The sequence below is a fragment of the Condylostylus longicornis genome, unplaced genomic scaffold, assembly GCF_029603195.1.
Source record: "Condylostylus longicornis isolate FDR11 unplaced genomic scaffold, ASM2960319v2 ptg000013l, whole genome shotgun sequence".
NCBI classification, from domain to species: Eukaryota; Metazoa; Arthropoda; class Insecta; order Diptera; family Dolichopodidae; genus Condylostylus; species Condylostylus longicornis.
The window spans coordinates 4375312-4387675 of NW_026577982.1; the positions used below are offsets into that span (position 1 = coordinate 4375312).

Consider the following 12364-nt stretch of genomic DNA (forward strand, 5'->3'; position numbering starts at 1 on the left):
GTAAGTTTTTTTTTCTTTCTTATATAGCATTTTTAGAATAAACAACAAACTTGTGTTATGTGAGGGATATTTTACGAATAATGTTTTCAAAAATATTCACAAATTTTCTGAATTCGAAAATTTGTCGAATTCTCTTGAACTGGAAAATTTTCTAGCATTTGGTACTAAGTATGTCAAATGGATTTGATACGTGTTTAGTGAACATTTTATTGAGAGTATGGTAAACAAACAATAAAACAACATTGACAGTATTTTAAAGTAAACGAGTTCGGCATTCGCAATACCAAACCAAGCCATTCGACAAATTTCTTGGACATTCCGACATACATAATAATTGTATTATGTATACAATAAGTACTTGTATATTTTCAACGCTCTAAATCAGTGTTCCCACTCGGAAAAAACAAAATGTATCCAATTTCGAGAAAAAAATGTATCCAAAATGTATCCAACCTCGTAAAATAGCATTATTATAATAAGTCGTCTTATTTTGTACAAATTAACCCATAATTAATATTAATTTGCTTTATTCCACAATATGAGTTTTGTTATTTATACTAAATTCTTTAAGAAATCACATACAACTTCTATTATATTTTAAATGTGAAAGTTAAGGTCAGAAAAAAAATATGTATATATGCCTTCTGTAGTTGTTGAACTATGCGGTAAAGACGATTGACCATGAAAACGGACAAATTTTAAAAAATATGTACATCCAATGCATTTTCTATTACATCTAGCTAACACTAAAATATTTTTGGTACGTTCTTGTATGAATTTTCTAAATTTTAATACAGGAAGAGGCAGTTAATAAAGTATCTTTTTTACTTTCTTGTAAAAAACTCGGAAACCTGCTTAGAATAGCCAGCAAATAACATTTATTGATGATAAAGCAACTTCGCGATTTAATATTAGCAGCATTTTAACTGTCTTGTTATATTTATTTAGTGTTTGAAAAAAAATGTATCCATATTTCAGTAAAATTTTAAAATGTAGCCAATTTCGGCATTTTAGCAGATTTGAGTATCTTTGTATCCAAGCTCAAATTTAAAGCAAAAATGTATCCAAATGGATACAATTGTATCCAAGTGGGAACGCTGCTCTAAATACTCTTCTTGGTGAACGATGTATATTCAGAATGCATCGAAAAATCAATGTAAACAGCATTCACAAATGCTGCCAACTTTTATACATAAGTTTTTATTTTTTTTTTTTCAACTTCTTTTTTGACGTTTGACTTTTGAGACATCAATTTCATTATCCTGGTAGAAATTTTGGGCAAAACAATATTTTTCTTTGTTTTATGTTAAGTTTAAGAAGTTTTTTTGTGTGGAAACTGATTCAAGAGTCACTTAATGATACGAAAGAAGCGTATTTATAGTACTATTAATATGTGAAGCAATTATTATTATTGTAATATTTAAGTATTAAAGAGCTGTGTTACTTGACCCACAAATCCCTTAAACAATACACTTTTTATATGTATATTCATTACATTCCCTGTTACATATTAAACAGAAAAAAAGGGTAACTAAATTCTAATGGCATCACATCAAAAAAATCAAAATTTAGCTGAAAATAATTATGAAGCATTAATGCAACGTATGCAAATATCTGATAATCCAAATATTTTCATATACAATGAACAATTGCAACATTTACAACAAAATCCTGGTTTTGAAAATCTAGCTAAAGATAACATAATATTGAAATCACAAGATAAAAATGATTTGCTGGTAAGCAACAAATTGCAAACTTCAAAGTTATCACCACACATTGAATATGGAACGAGATTTCCAATGCAAAATATAAATGATATTAGAAACAGCAGTAATCGCAATGGTTCGCCTTTACACATACACAACTTGAAAACAGGTCATAGTTATACAAGTGATATAAAATCCTCACCGGTTTATGAAAATTTAGAATTTTACGCAGGACAGCATTTTGATTCTCACAATAAAAGATCTCCATCGCAGGCTTCAATTAACAATAAAAATATAACAGGAAGCAATATATCGCAAACATCGAACTCTAATATTTATCAGCATTTACCACAACATCAGCATGTAAATATAGGACGATATGCACATACTCCATTACCAGAGTTAGATCCAATACCAATCTATGAAAATATCGCCCCACCTGGCCCAAGAAGTCAACCGCAAGGCTCTCCATCAACAGCAGTTATATATCAATTACAAGATCTACCAAGCCCTGCTCATCTAGGTACACAAAATTCACATTTAAGATCGAATTTAAATGAGGTCTTGGCGTCGCCACAACATCGAAGGAGTAACTCTTCTAATTCACCTCTGGCTAAAACAGGCACAGATGGTTCTCCAAGATATAGAAATTTATCTTTACCAGCATCAAATAATCAACACCAGTATATGCCACCATCTCCTAATAGTTTACAAAATTACCAATTGCAGCTACAACAACATACGCCGCAGAAAAGAAATCCTCTTGCTCCTCCTGTAAGTATACCCATACATAAAGAATATTATATAATGAGTCATCACAAACATTATAATTTAAGCAGTTATACAATTATGACTAATAGTAGTCGATGAATATTATTGTAATTTGTAAATAGTTACAAAAAGGAATCATAATGTTTATCACATTTTAAATCTTAAAAAGAGACTTAAAAAAAATACATACATACATATATTTTATGAATTGAAAATTTTCGACTAAATGAAATACATAATAATAATTTTATTATTGTTAAATTTTCAGCCTTCATATGAAAAGTCGACATTGTTCCAATCAAATACCGGTCACTCAGGGCAAATACAATTAATACATCCGCAACCACAGCACCCGAAAACACAACAACAAATGAACATCTCAATGAACCCTAATTTTATAGAAGACATTAATAGTTCCGATTATGTTTGCATGACTGCAAACCTCAGTCGTGGTGGAAGTTTGCAAAAAAATCACAAAAATGGTTCACCGCACGTATTTAGGGCTATTCAGAATTCAAGCAGTGGATCTGCTTTAAATCCCCCGTTATCTCCAACAGCACCGATTCCTCCCCCAAAATCTGCAGTATCTACACAAATTGCTACATCTGCGAAATCCAGTTATACAGAGCCTCGACAAATGTATTCTTCTACGCCTCCTATGATTCCGTGTAATAATACGGACATTGTAAGACCACCATCATTAGTTAGTGCAGGTTCACCACTGCCACAAGCTAATTCTCCAACGCCATCGCAAAATAGTACAGGAAGTGGTTCAAGTAAGCTGAGTATATATTTTATAATTAGAACTATATGTTATTGTTCAAATTTTAGGATTGTCAAAAAATTTACTACCCTATAATGTAACTCCGCCAAGGCCAGCTGGACCTACAGAGGCAGAGAAAAAAATTGAAGAGCTTACTAGACAATTAGAAGAAGAATTTGAAAAAAGTGAAGAGCAGGGAGAATATTTTGGTAATAAAATAACCATTCAAGATTAGATATTAGACAAAAAATATGTTTTTAATTAATTAATCGTGTTTTAGGAATTTGTACCCAATGCGGTGAGAAAGTTACTGGTGCTGGACAAGCTTGCCAAGCTATGGGAAACCTTTATCATACAAATTGCTTCATTTGCTGTTCTTGCGGTCGCGCACTCCGGGGTAAAGCATTTTACAATGTTCATGGTCGTGTGTACTGTGAGGAAGATTATATGGTAATAAGTTGTAATATCTATTCTAACGTTATTATTGTAAATTGTTATTCTTTAGTATTCAGGTTTTCAACAAACTGCAGAGAAATGTGCTATTTGTGGTCATTTAATTATGGAAATGGTAATAAATTATCTTAAAAACATTTTGTAAATAATTTTTTAAATATATTATAGATATTGCAAGCCATGGGGAAATCATATCACCCCGGATGCTTCCGTTGTTGTGTTTGTAATGAATGTTTAGATGGCGTACCTTTTACAGTTGATGTGGATCACAAAATTTATTGTGTTAATGATTATCACAGAATGTTTGCACCAAAATGTGCTAGTTGTGGAAAAGGTAAAAATGACGAATATTACAATTTACATACTTATACTTTATTCTGAAATGCATTTTAGGTATAACACCAGTTGAAGGTACTGATGAAACTGTTCGTGTTGTATCAATGGATAAAGATTTTCATGTAGATTGTTATATCTGTGAGCAATGTGGTATGCAATTGACTGACGAACCAGATAAAAGATGTTATCCATTAGATGGTCATCTATTGTGCAGAGCTTGTCATTTGCAAAGACTTGCATTACAAACATCAACTCATTCAAGAGTTGAACCTGTTTGTGCTAGTTATCAATATTTGGGTTAGCTAAATCATAAATATGGTTTAAGGACGTATATAGTTGTGCTTATATAACGAATATGCAAAATTGTTATATAAAATAATATAAACTAAGGGCAGAAAAAATATGCCACGTTTATCAATTTGAGAATTTAATCTTCCTTAATGCTTCATATTTTAAACTTTTTAGCTGTGCACATTAATACATACGTATTTATATAAGAAGTGGTGATAATGTTTCTTGATCAATATCAGACTTTCTATTTTCCTTGTTTATCTCAAAACTTGTATTTGTATTTTTCAACTCCAATTATTATACATATTATATAAAATTGAAAATGACAAAATGTAAGTAGTTATATGTTAATTAAAATTTGAAGAATGGTAGTTTAAAAATTACATTGGCGTCAGACTAATATTGATATTTGTAGAAGAATTTACTAATTAACATAATTTTCAAGTATAATGTATAAAAGAATAAAAAAGAAAATGTTAAAAATAAATTTTGGAAAAAACTATTTTGGACTACAAAGTGCAATTAATTTTATATACATTAAATATATGCACTTGCAAAATTTGGAATTTTTTTTTCAATGAATTTTTTATAAATTTTTTAATTGTTTAAATTACTTAATTTATTAATGGTTCGATTAATTACTGTTAAAATCACCTATGTCAAAAAAAAAGAGTATATAGAATTATATAAATAAATTTTAAATACATCAATTTTGTAGAAATAATTTTTAATTTACATATTTCAAAAAATTTGTATGAAACAAAGTTTGTTAACACTTTTTTTTTACAACATACATAATATATCAAAAAGCTGCGCAATAATTTTAAATTAATGAATGTAATTAATAACTTAATTATATTATACTGCCATTTACCGCAATATTAACAAAATCACAATAAAATATTAATGAAATTATGAATTAAATAATATTTAAGTACATAAAAGAACTAGCAAAAATTTTTACAATTGAAACTTTTGTTTTTATACCGTAGTTTTTGATAACAAATATATATATATATAATAATGATATTATAAAAAAATTAACTCAAATATAAATGTGTTATTTACTTGTGAATAAGAAATTAACCTTAATCAGAAATCAACAAATAGTGAAAACTTAATTAAAACATTAAAATCAAAAGTTGATTTAAATTTTTTTCGTTAAATAATAGTTTAAAAAAATAGATTTCCTTAAAACATTTAAAATCTGTTATAAAATTAAAATTAACTTCATTTATTTCTTAATTTTCATATTTTTATTTTTAATCCTTCTTTTTTTTTTCTTATAAAAATAATCATATTTTATTGCATCAACTTCAGAGTTATTAAAATAATATAAAATAAAGTAAAATTTAAAAGTAAAACACATTTAAAAAAAAAATGATATTTGTAATAATAATATAGAAAAATCTAATTTTTACTTATTCACAAACAGCAATAAATTAATATAAAGATTTTTTTAATAAAATTACTAAGATTTATAATCATAACTAATCTAAAATACTATGATGATGAGATATTAAAATTATTGAAGAGGATTTTTTTTTGAAAAATACTTAACTATTTTTGATCTAAATAAGTGATAAATATTTTATAAACATATTTATATACACAAATTATATAAAAACACAAAATAAACAACTAATATGAATGATAATTCATGTTAATGTAATTAATTTTTGATTTTAATTACATTTTTTTTTTTAATTAAAAAAGAGTTACAAAAAATACTTTTTTATACATATTTTATTAAAATTTTAGAATATAAATAATATAATTTCTTTGTGTTTTAAATTTATGTTATTTTAACTTAAAAGAAAAAAACAAAAAAACAAAAGTTAATAATTTTGTATAGCTAAACATTTTTTAATTTTTTTTTTATTAAAGTATTAATTTAATAAATAAGAAAAAAAAATTTTTTTTTGTAGCAATATATTGTAACTTCTAATTATATATTATTATTTACCTATTAAACAATATACATCATAACTAATTGTAAACTATATAAAAAGTCTTATAAAAAATCAAGTCAAACTTAATTATTATTAATGGAAATTTTAAAACACCGATAAATAACTGGATTTGATTTTGAAGATAATAAAATAAAGAAATAAAGTGCATTTAATTAATTAAATTATTTAAAAAGTTTTATTTTTGCAATTTTTTCAACAAGATTTTGTCTTCGTTCAATTAAGTTAATAATTTATTTGTAAGTACTTACTATGAATTCATAATTTATTGCCTTATAAAATATCAAAATTTTTTTTAAACTCAGTTTTTTTTAACAATTTTGCAAACAAAAAATAATAATAAGTTTTGTTGTAGGTGTAAAAAATAATTTATATACTGCTTTTATCTTTTCAGCCTATTGTTAAATTTGTTTATTTGTGGGAATCTTAGAATAAGATTAACTGTTTTGAAAACTTTTAATTTAATGCCTAATTTTTAAAATTTTTAGAATATACTTAAATTATACTTCATTTTATAAGGTAAAACGAGAATAATTTTTTTAATAGCATTTTATTTTATAATAAGTAATGTTACCCTGGAAATTCAAGAATTTTTTAAATTCTTAATTATTGAATATATTCTTTAAACCATATATAAAAATTTTTATTTTGTTTTTTCGACTTTAAAAAATATATTTTCTGCATATTATGTGATAATCTATAAAAATTAGGGATTCACAGTGTTAGGGTAAATAACCAAATCAGTAGGGGATTTTTTCTTTATTATAAATTTTTATATAAATATCAAAAATTAAATATCTTACAATAAATATCTTTAAAAGTATTAAGAATTACTAGAAATTGAAAAGATGAATTTTTTCTCTTTAATATCATTTTTTATTGTTATGATTTACTTTACTGAAGCAACAATTGCTATAGAAGACGATTCACAACTTGAACAAAATGGTAATAATAGAAATTACATTATTATATAAAAGAAAATAATAATTATGTTAAATATAAATTACAATTTTTAATTTTTATAGATTCAGATTTGAGAGTTAAACGCCAAATTCTATCATATTGTTCGTTATCTGATTGTGCTATGTCTTGTCGTTACACTGGTAAAATAGGTGGATCTTGCGTATTGAATAAATGCTCATGTTATTAAATATTTTTCTGTTAATCTATTGTATAAAATACATAATAAAATTATAAATTTTTTTTTCAAAGTTTTACTATATTAAATTCGATTAGTTCAGATATTTTATTCAAAAATATTATTTCTTTTTTATGTTGAATTAAAAATTATTCAGTTATTAAATAATGCGTCAATTATAACAATCCTTTAATTATATTTTAAATTTAACTAATCATAATAAATTATAATTGTATAATAAAACAATTTAACGAGTCATTACTAAACATTATGCTTACGTTATTTATTTGTATATAATCAAAATTTATTTTAATTAATGCTCAAAGATTTGTTTCTTCAATATTAAGAAAATTACAAAGAAATTCATCAAACCCATAAAAGACTCTGTGTAAAATAGTAGTTCTTTCTGCTGATGTACCAATGCATAATGTAACAAAAAAAAATCTTCATAAAGATTTATTTCATCTCACTGAAGTTTATGTTTACTTCTTAGACAGAAATGCTTTTTCTGATCATATTGTTCAAGATTATCGAGGAAATTTCAAGTAAGAGTTTCTACAGCAGCATACATACTATAGTTCTCTTTTATTTTTTTTCGATTGCAATCGTTTTTTTTATCGCCACATTTATTTCAATATGTACTTGATTGTCATACACTCATGTTTGTTAATGATAAAGCTTTGCCATAACTTAAATTTTAGCTTTAATTGCAAATCTCTACATATAAATTTGTCAGAATTATATTTAATATTCAAAAATAGTTCAATTCTTAATTGTTGTGTAATTCTTTATTTAATTTTAATAAATTATTGAACTAAATATATTTTTCAACTTAATATAAACAAATAAAACTTGAACTCAAAAATGAAATGGGCAAAAAAAAAAATATTATTAAAATCTTAGGGTAATATAATTAATTAAGTATGTATGCAAATATCAAGCATGCATAAACTATAATTTTTTTTTAGTACAATGTTTACAAATCAAAAATTTATGTAAGGTGTTGACTTTTTCAGGTTATGTTAGAGGTTCTAAGTGTGGTGTGATTATAATGCAATAATATGGTTACACATCCCAACATATACATATGTTTATTTTTTTTAATTTAGTTTAATTTTTTATAAACATTAAGAAATAATTTCAAAATGTATTATGAAATTGATATTTTGTTAACAATTTAAATTTTAAATACTAATTCTTATAATTCACTAATGGATTCGTCTCCGGCATCAGTTAAATATTAATAAATAATAAGTCTTAATTAATTAATAAAAATAATAAGTGAATTATTTATTTGAAAACGTTCAATGTTATGTTAAACTTAATAAGGCTTGTTAAAAAATGTAATAACAAAACATGCTCATGAGACAAACCCTGGCATCAGACATTAATGCATTAATGCACAATCGATGAATTCGCATTTATAAACTGATTCTGTATTAATACAACTGTTAATAATTACAATTTCAATCTGACGGAAAGTTTATTATTACTAGTTACTAAGTATCTGAGTTTAAAATTTGTTACAGTCTTGTGATGGAACCTTGTGATTAATTTTAAAGCTTCAGTTTCGATTTCAGTTCTAGCAAAATATTTTAGATATACCTTTCATAGTTATATTAAATTCTAGAGCCGTGAAAAAATCTTAAAATTTTAGTAAATATTATTTCTGTTTCAAATATCCTATAGTTGTTCAAATATTTCACTTCATCTTGTTTTATTTTATGAATTATGACCAAACAAGAGAAGAAAATAAAATTTACTGATAATTTGTAACAATGTTTTGCATTGATAATGGATTATATTGATTACAACTTTTTTATTATTGTTTTGTTTTTTATTAATTTTTATATTCATATTAATAAAATAAAAAACCTTCAAAAAATTTCCATTCTCAAAGCATCTGTACTGGTTTGCATGCAATCTTTCTTTCTATTTATTATTGTTATCTTGTTATAATAGAAATTGAAGATTTCCATATTTAAATTTGTTATTATGTATTTTAATCCCCTTTTGTTTATTCAAAATCTTTTATTATTTCAAAACAAAAATAATAAAATGTTATAGTTCATTGAACATTCTTATATAATTTTTAAAAAATACACAAATATGTTGAATGCATTAAAAATTTTGTTTTAGTGCTGATGACATTTTAGATTATATCCTTTTGTTTTCGAATCCTTATTGGTTCCTCGATTTATTGAAAATTTTATTTATTAAATGATAACAAATTAAATGTGTTGAACAGCTATAATACGTTGTGAGGGGTCTTAATATTATGCTAATATATATTAGTTTACCATTATACTTCTTAAATTTTGATTAAATTAACTATAAAGGTTATTTTTATATAATTTTTATTAAAAAGGCAATATGAATTTTAAGATTTTTTTTCATGGAATTAAAATATACATAATTATTATTTAATAAAACCGTTCAATGAAACCATATTTAGTAGAAAGACAGTTAAATTTTATTTTCTACATAAACGGAAAATGTAAAGCTCAATTATAACTTTATAATTAATAAATTTATTCTATTTATTATATACTGTAATTAATTACCAATATTCTAGCAATTACGATTCATAAAACATTTAAAACACCTTAATATCACATACAGTTCATTATAATGAGTTGGAATGTCTGAATTACTGATTAAATTGCTACTCATATGAATATTTAAATTGCATTTGGATCAAAGCATTTTAAATTTTTAATACTATAGTATAAAAGGGGCTTCCTACTAATTTTAGTGAACGTACATTTTTCGAACAACCTAAAAAAATTTTTATAATCTTATGTATATTAGATTATTAATCCTGCATCTTGTTTGTCATATATAGCCTTAATAAAGGTTATTGGAATTCCGCTTGTTATTGTTATATGTGTATATTGAATTAAATTAAAGTAAAGTTCATTAATGTGTGTGCACATACCAAATGGTTCAATTTTTGTTTATTGTGGTCAACTTGTACAACATCACTTATATTATGATTTATTTAATGAAAGCAAAAGTGTTAAAACAAATGATTAAAATAATATTATTAAATTACTACAAAGTATGACAAAATTTAATATCCTTCAAAAAAAGGATTCGATTTCATATTCTTTTACTAACATGAGGGATCGAAACTCTATTTTAGTTGCAATGTAAAATTAAAATTTTAATTTTAGGTGTACTTTTGATATTCAAACTGAAAATTTTTATAGTAATAAAAATATAATTCATAAAATTTTATTTTATACTTTAAATTGCCCCTACAATCGTTTACAAAAATTTACTATTGATATCAATATCAATAAATATTTTATTAAAATATTAATTTAATGCTAGACAATTTGGCTATTCAATATAAATACATTAATAATAATGATAATAATAATGATTAGGAGAAAGTAAAATAAAAATAATATTACAAAAATGTAAATATAAATAAATATGTAAATTTATACATATATATGTATGTAGTTATTCATATTTGAACATAGTATATAAGTAATAGACTTATGGAAAATTTTAAAATGAAAAAGGCGCTTCATAATAATCTGTATAGACAATATTATAAAAGTTAAGGTTAAAGACAGCATTTTATTTTTCATTATAATTATTCATTAATTAATTCTTTGAAATATTTTGATTTGATCTCTTATTTAATATTGTGTTTTCAAAAGAATATTTAAGACAAAAGCAAAAAAAAATAATAAATTTTGAAATTACAATCAAATATTCCTTACATCCAAAATGCAATGACATATTATTGTAGAATGTAGAATAAAAAATTTAATATAAATGCAGCATGGAGCAAATTATTAAAAATGGATATTAACTACGCAATGAGGAAGCAAACAGCGTAGCGTGAAAATTGGAACTACAATGCAGTCGTTTTTTTTTTAAGTTTTATTACGGTATTAATACTGTAATTATACGGTGGGCTTGTCACCTACCAATGACACGAGAAACTATTTTATGGTTATCTATAATATCATGCAGCAGCCCTATGCTCCTCCCAGGAGCGAAATAGAATAAAAAAGAAAAAAAAAAATACTGCAATTTAATTGTAGTAAATTTTTTTTCAGTACATTTTGGACGTTATGGTATTTCACGTTTTCATGAAATCAACGATTAAATTTTTCGTAAAAATTTTAATAGAAATATTTTTTTAAAATTAAAATTTTACAGCAAATTCATGTGTTTATGCAATTAAAGGATAATATTGTTCAAGATGCATTTTGAATTTGGTAATGTACACGAATACTCGTACAAATTACAATAATTTACTTTATTTCTCAATTTGAAACCTTTTCAAATTTAACTCATATGCTTGCAATTCTGCAATGTATGCCGCTCTTCTCGATGTATTTGACAGCCTAGTTAAATAAATAATGATTAATTGTCTTCATAAGTTTTAATATTATAAATTTTCTCTTTTAATTCATAATACTATGAGGCAACTAATAAAATTCATAATTATTTAATACATATATTAAAATGTAAAAAAATTCATAATATAAAAAATATTGAATTTTTAGGTGCAAAAATATGTAAGAGAATTTGTTGCAATAAAATAATTAATTATATTATTTTATTGTTCTAAAGTACTATAGTACGGCTTGATTATGCAGCCGCATTATTCGAATAGTCAAATATACTGCAATATATATCAGTAATATTTAAAAATCATTAATATTTTAAAATATCAATAATATTCGAAAATCTACAACCAAAAAATAATTTGATATTGTCTATAGAAGGTCATTTTAATTAACAGGAGTTTTATAAGACAAAAGTACTAAAACAGATTACAAAAAATTTTTTGCAGCCTACGATTTAATTTCTTTATTTTTGGGAGTTTTAAAATAAAATCAACTGTTTTAAAAAAGCCTATAATTTTTCAAATACTTAGAACAATAACTAATGTATATGTATACTAAAT

General features: G+C 24.0%; 1 protein-coding gene and 1 long non-coding RNA gene across 2 annotated transcripts; both read left to right on the forward strand.

Moving 5' to 3' along the window:
- Window positions 1-1201: 1201 nt before the first annotated feature.
- Window positions 1202-4917, forward strand: LOC129605337 (LIM domain-containing protein jub-like). The gene is made up of 7 exons (XM_055515029.1): window positions 1202-2480; window positions 2746-3253; window positions 3309-3449; window positions 3521-3690; window positions 3746-3808; window positions 3862-4027; window positions 4087-4917. Exons 1-7 carry the CDS (start codon window positions 1542-1544, stop codon window positions 4329-4331), a joined length of 2232 nt encoding a protein of 743 aa, XP_055371004.1. The 5' UTR covers window positions 1202-1541; the 3' UTR covers window positions 4332-4917.
- A 2166-nt stretch (window positions 4918-7083) lies between these two features.
- On the forward strand, window positions 7084-7694 carry LOC129605606 (uncharacterized). The gene is made up of 2 exons (XR_008696727.1): window positions 7084-7235; window positions 7316-7694. It is a non-coding gene; the product is annotated as an uncharacterized LOC129605606 (long non-coding RNA).
- The last annotated feature ends 4670 nt before the right edge of the window (window positions 7695-12364 follow it).

Excerpts from the sequence above, each read along its gene's own strand:
- LOC129605337 (XM_055515029.1), top strand. The coding sequence starts at position 1,542 with ATGGCATCACATCAAAAAAATCAAAATTTAGCTGAAAATAATTATGAA. Across the intron at positions 3,254-3,308 it reads TAGTACAGGAAGTGGTTCAA|GATTGTCAAAAAATTTACTA; the intron begins GTAAGCTGAGTA and ends TTCAAATTTTAG. Across the intron at positions 3,809-3,861 it reads GTCATTTAATTATGGAAATG|ATATTGCAAGCCATGGGGAA; the intron begins GTAATAAATTAT and ends AATATATTATAG.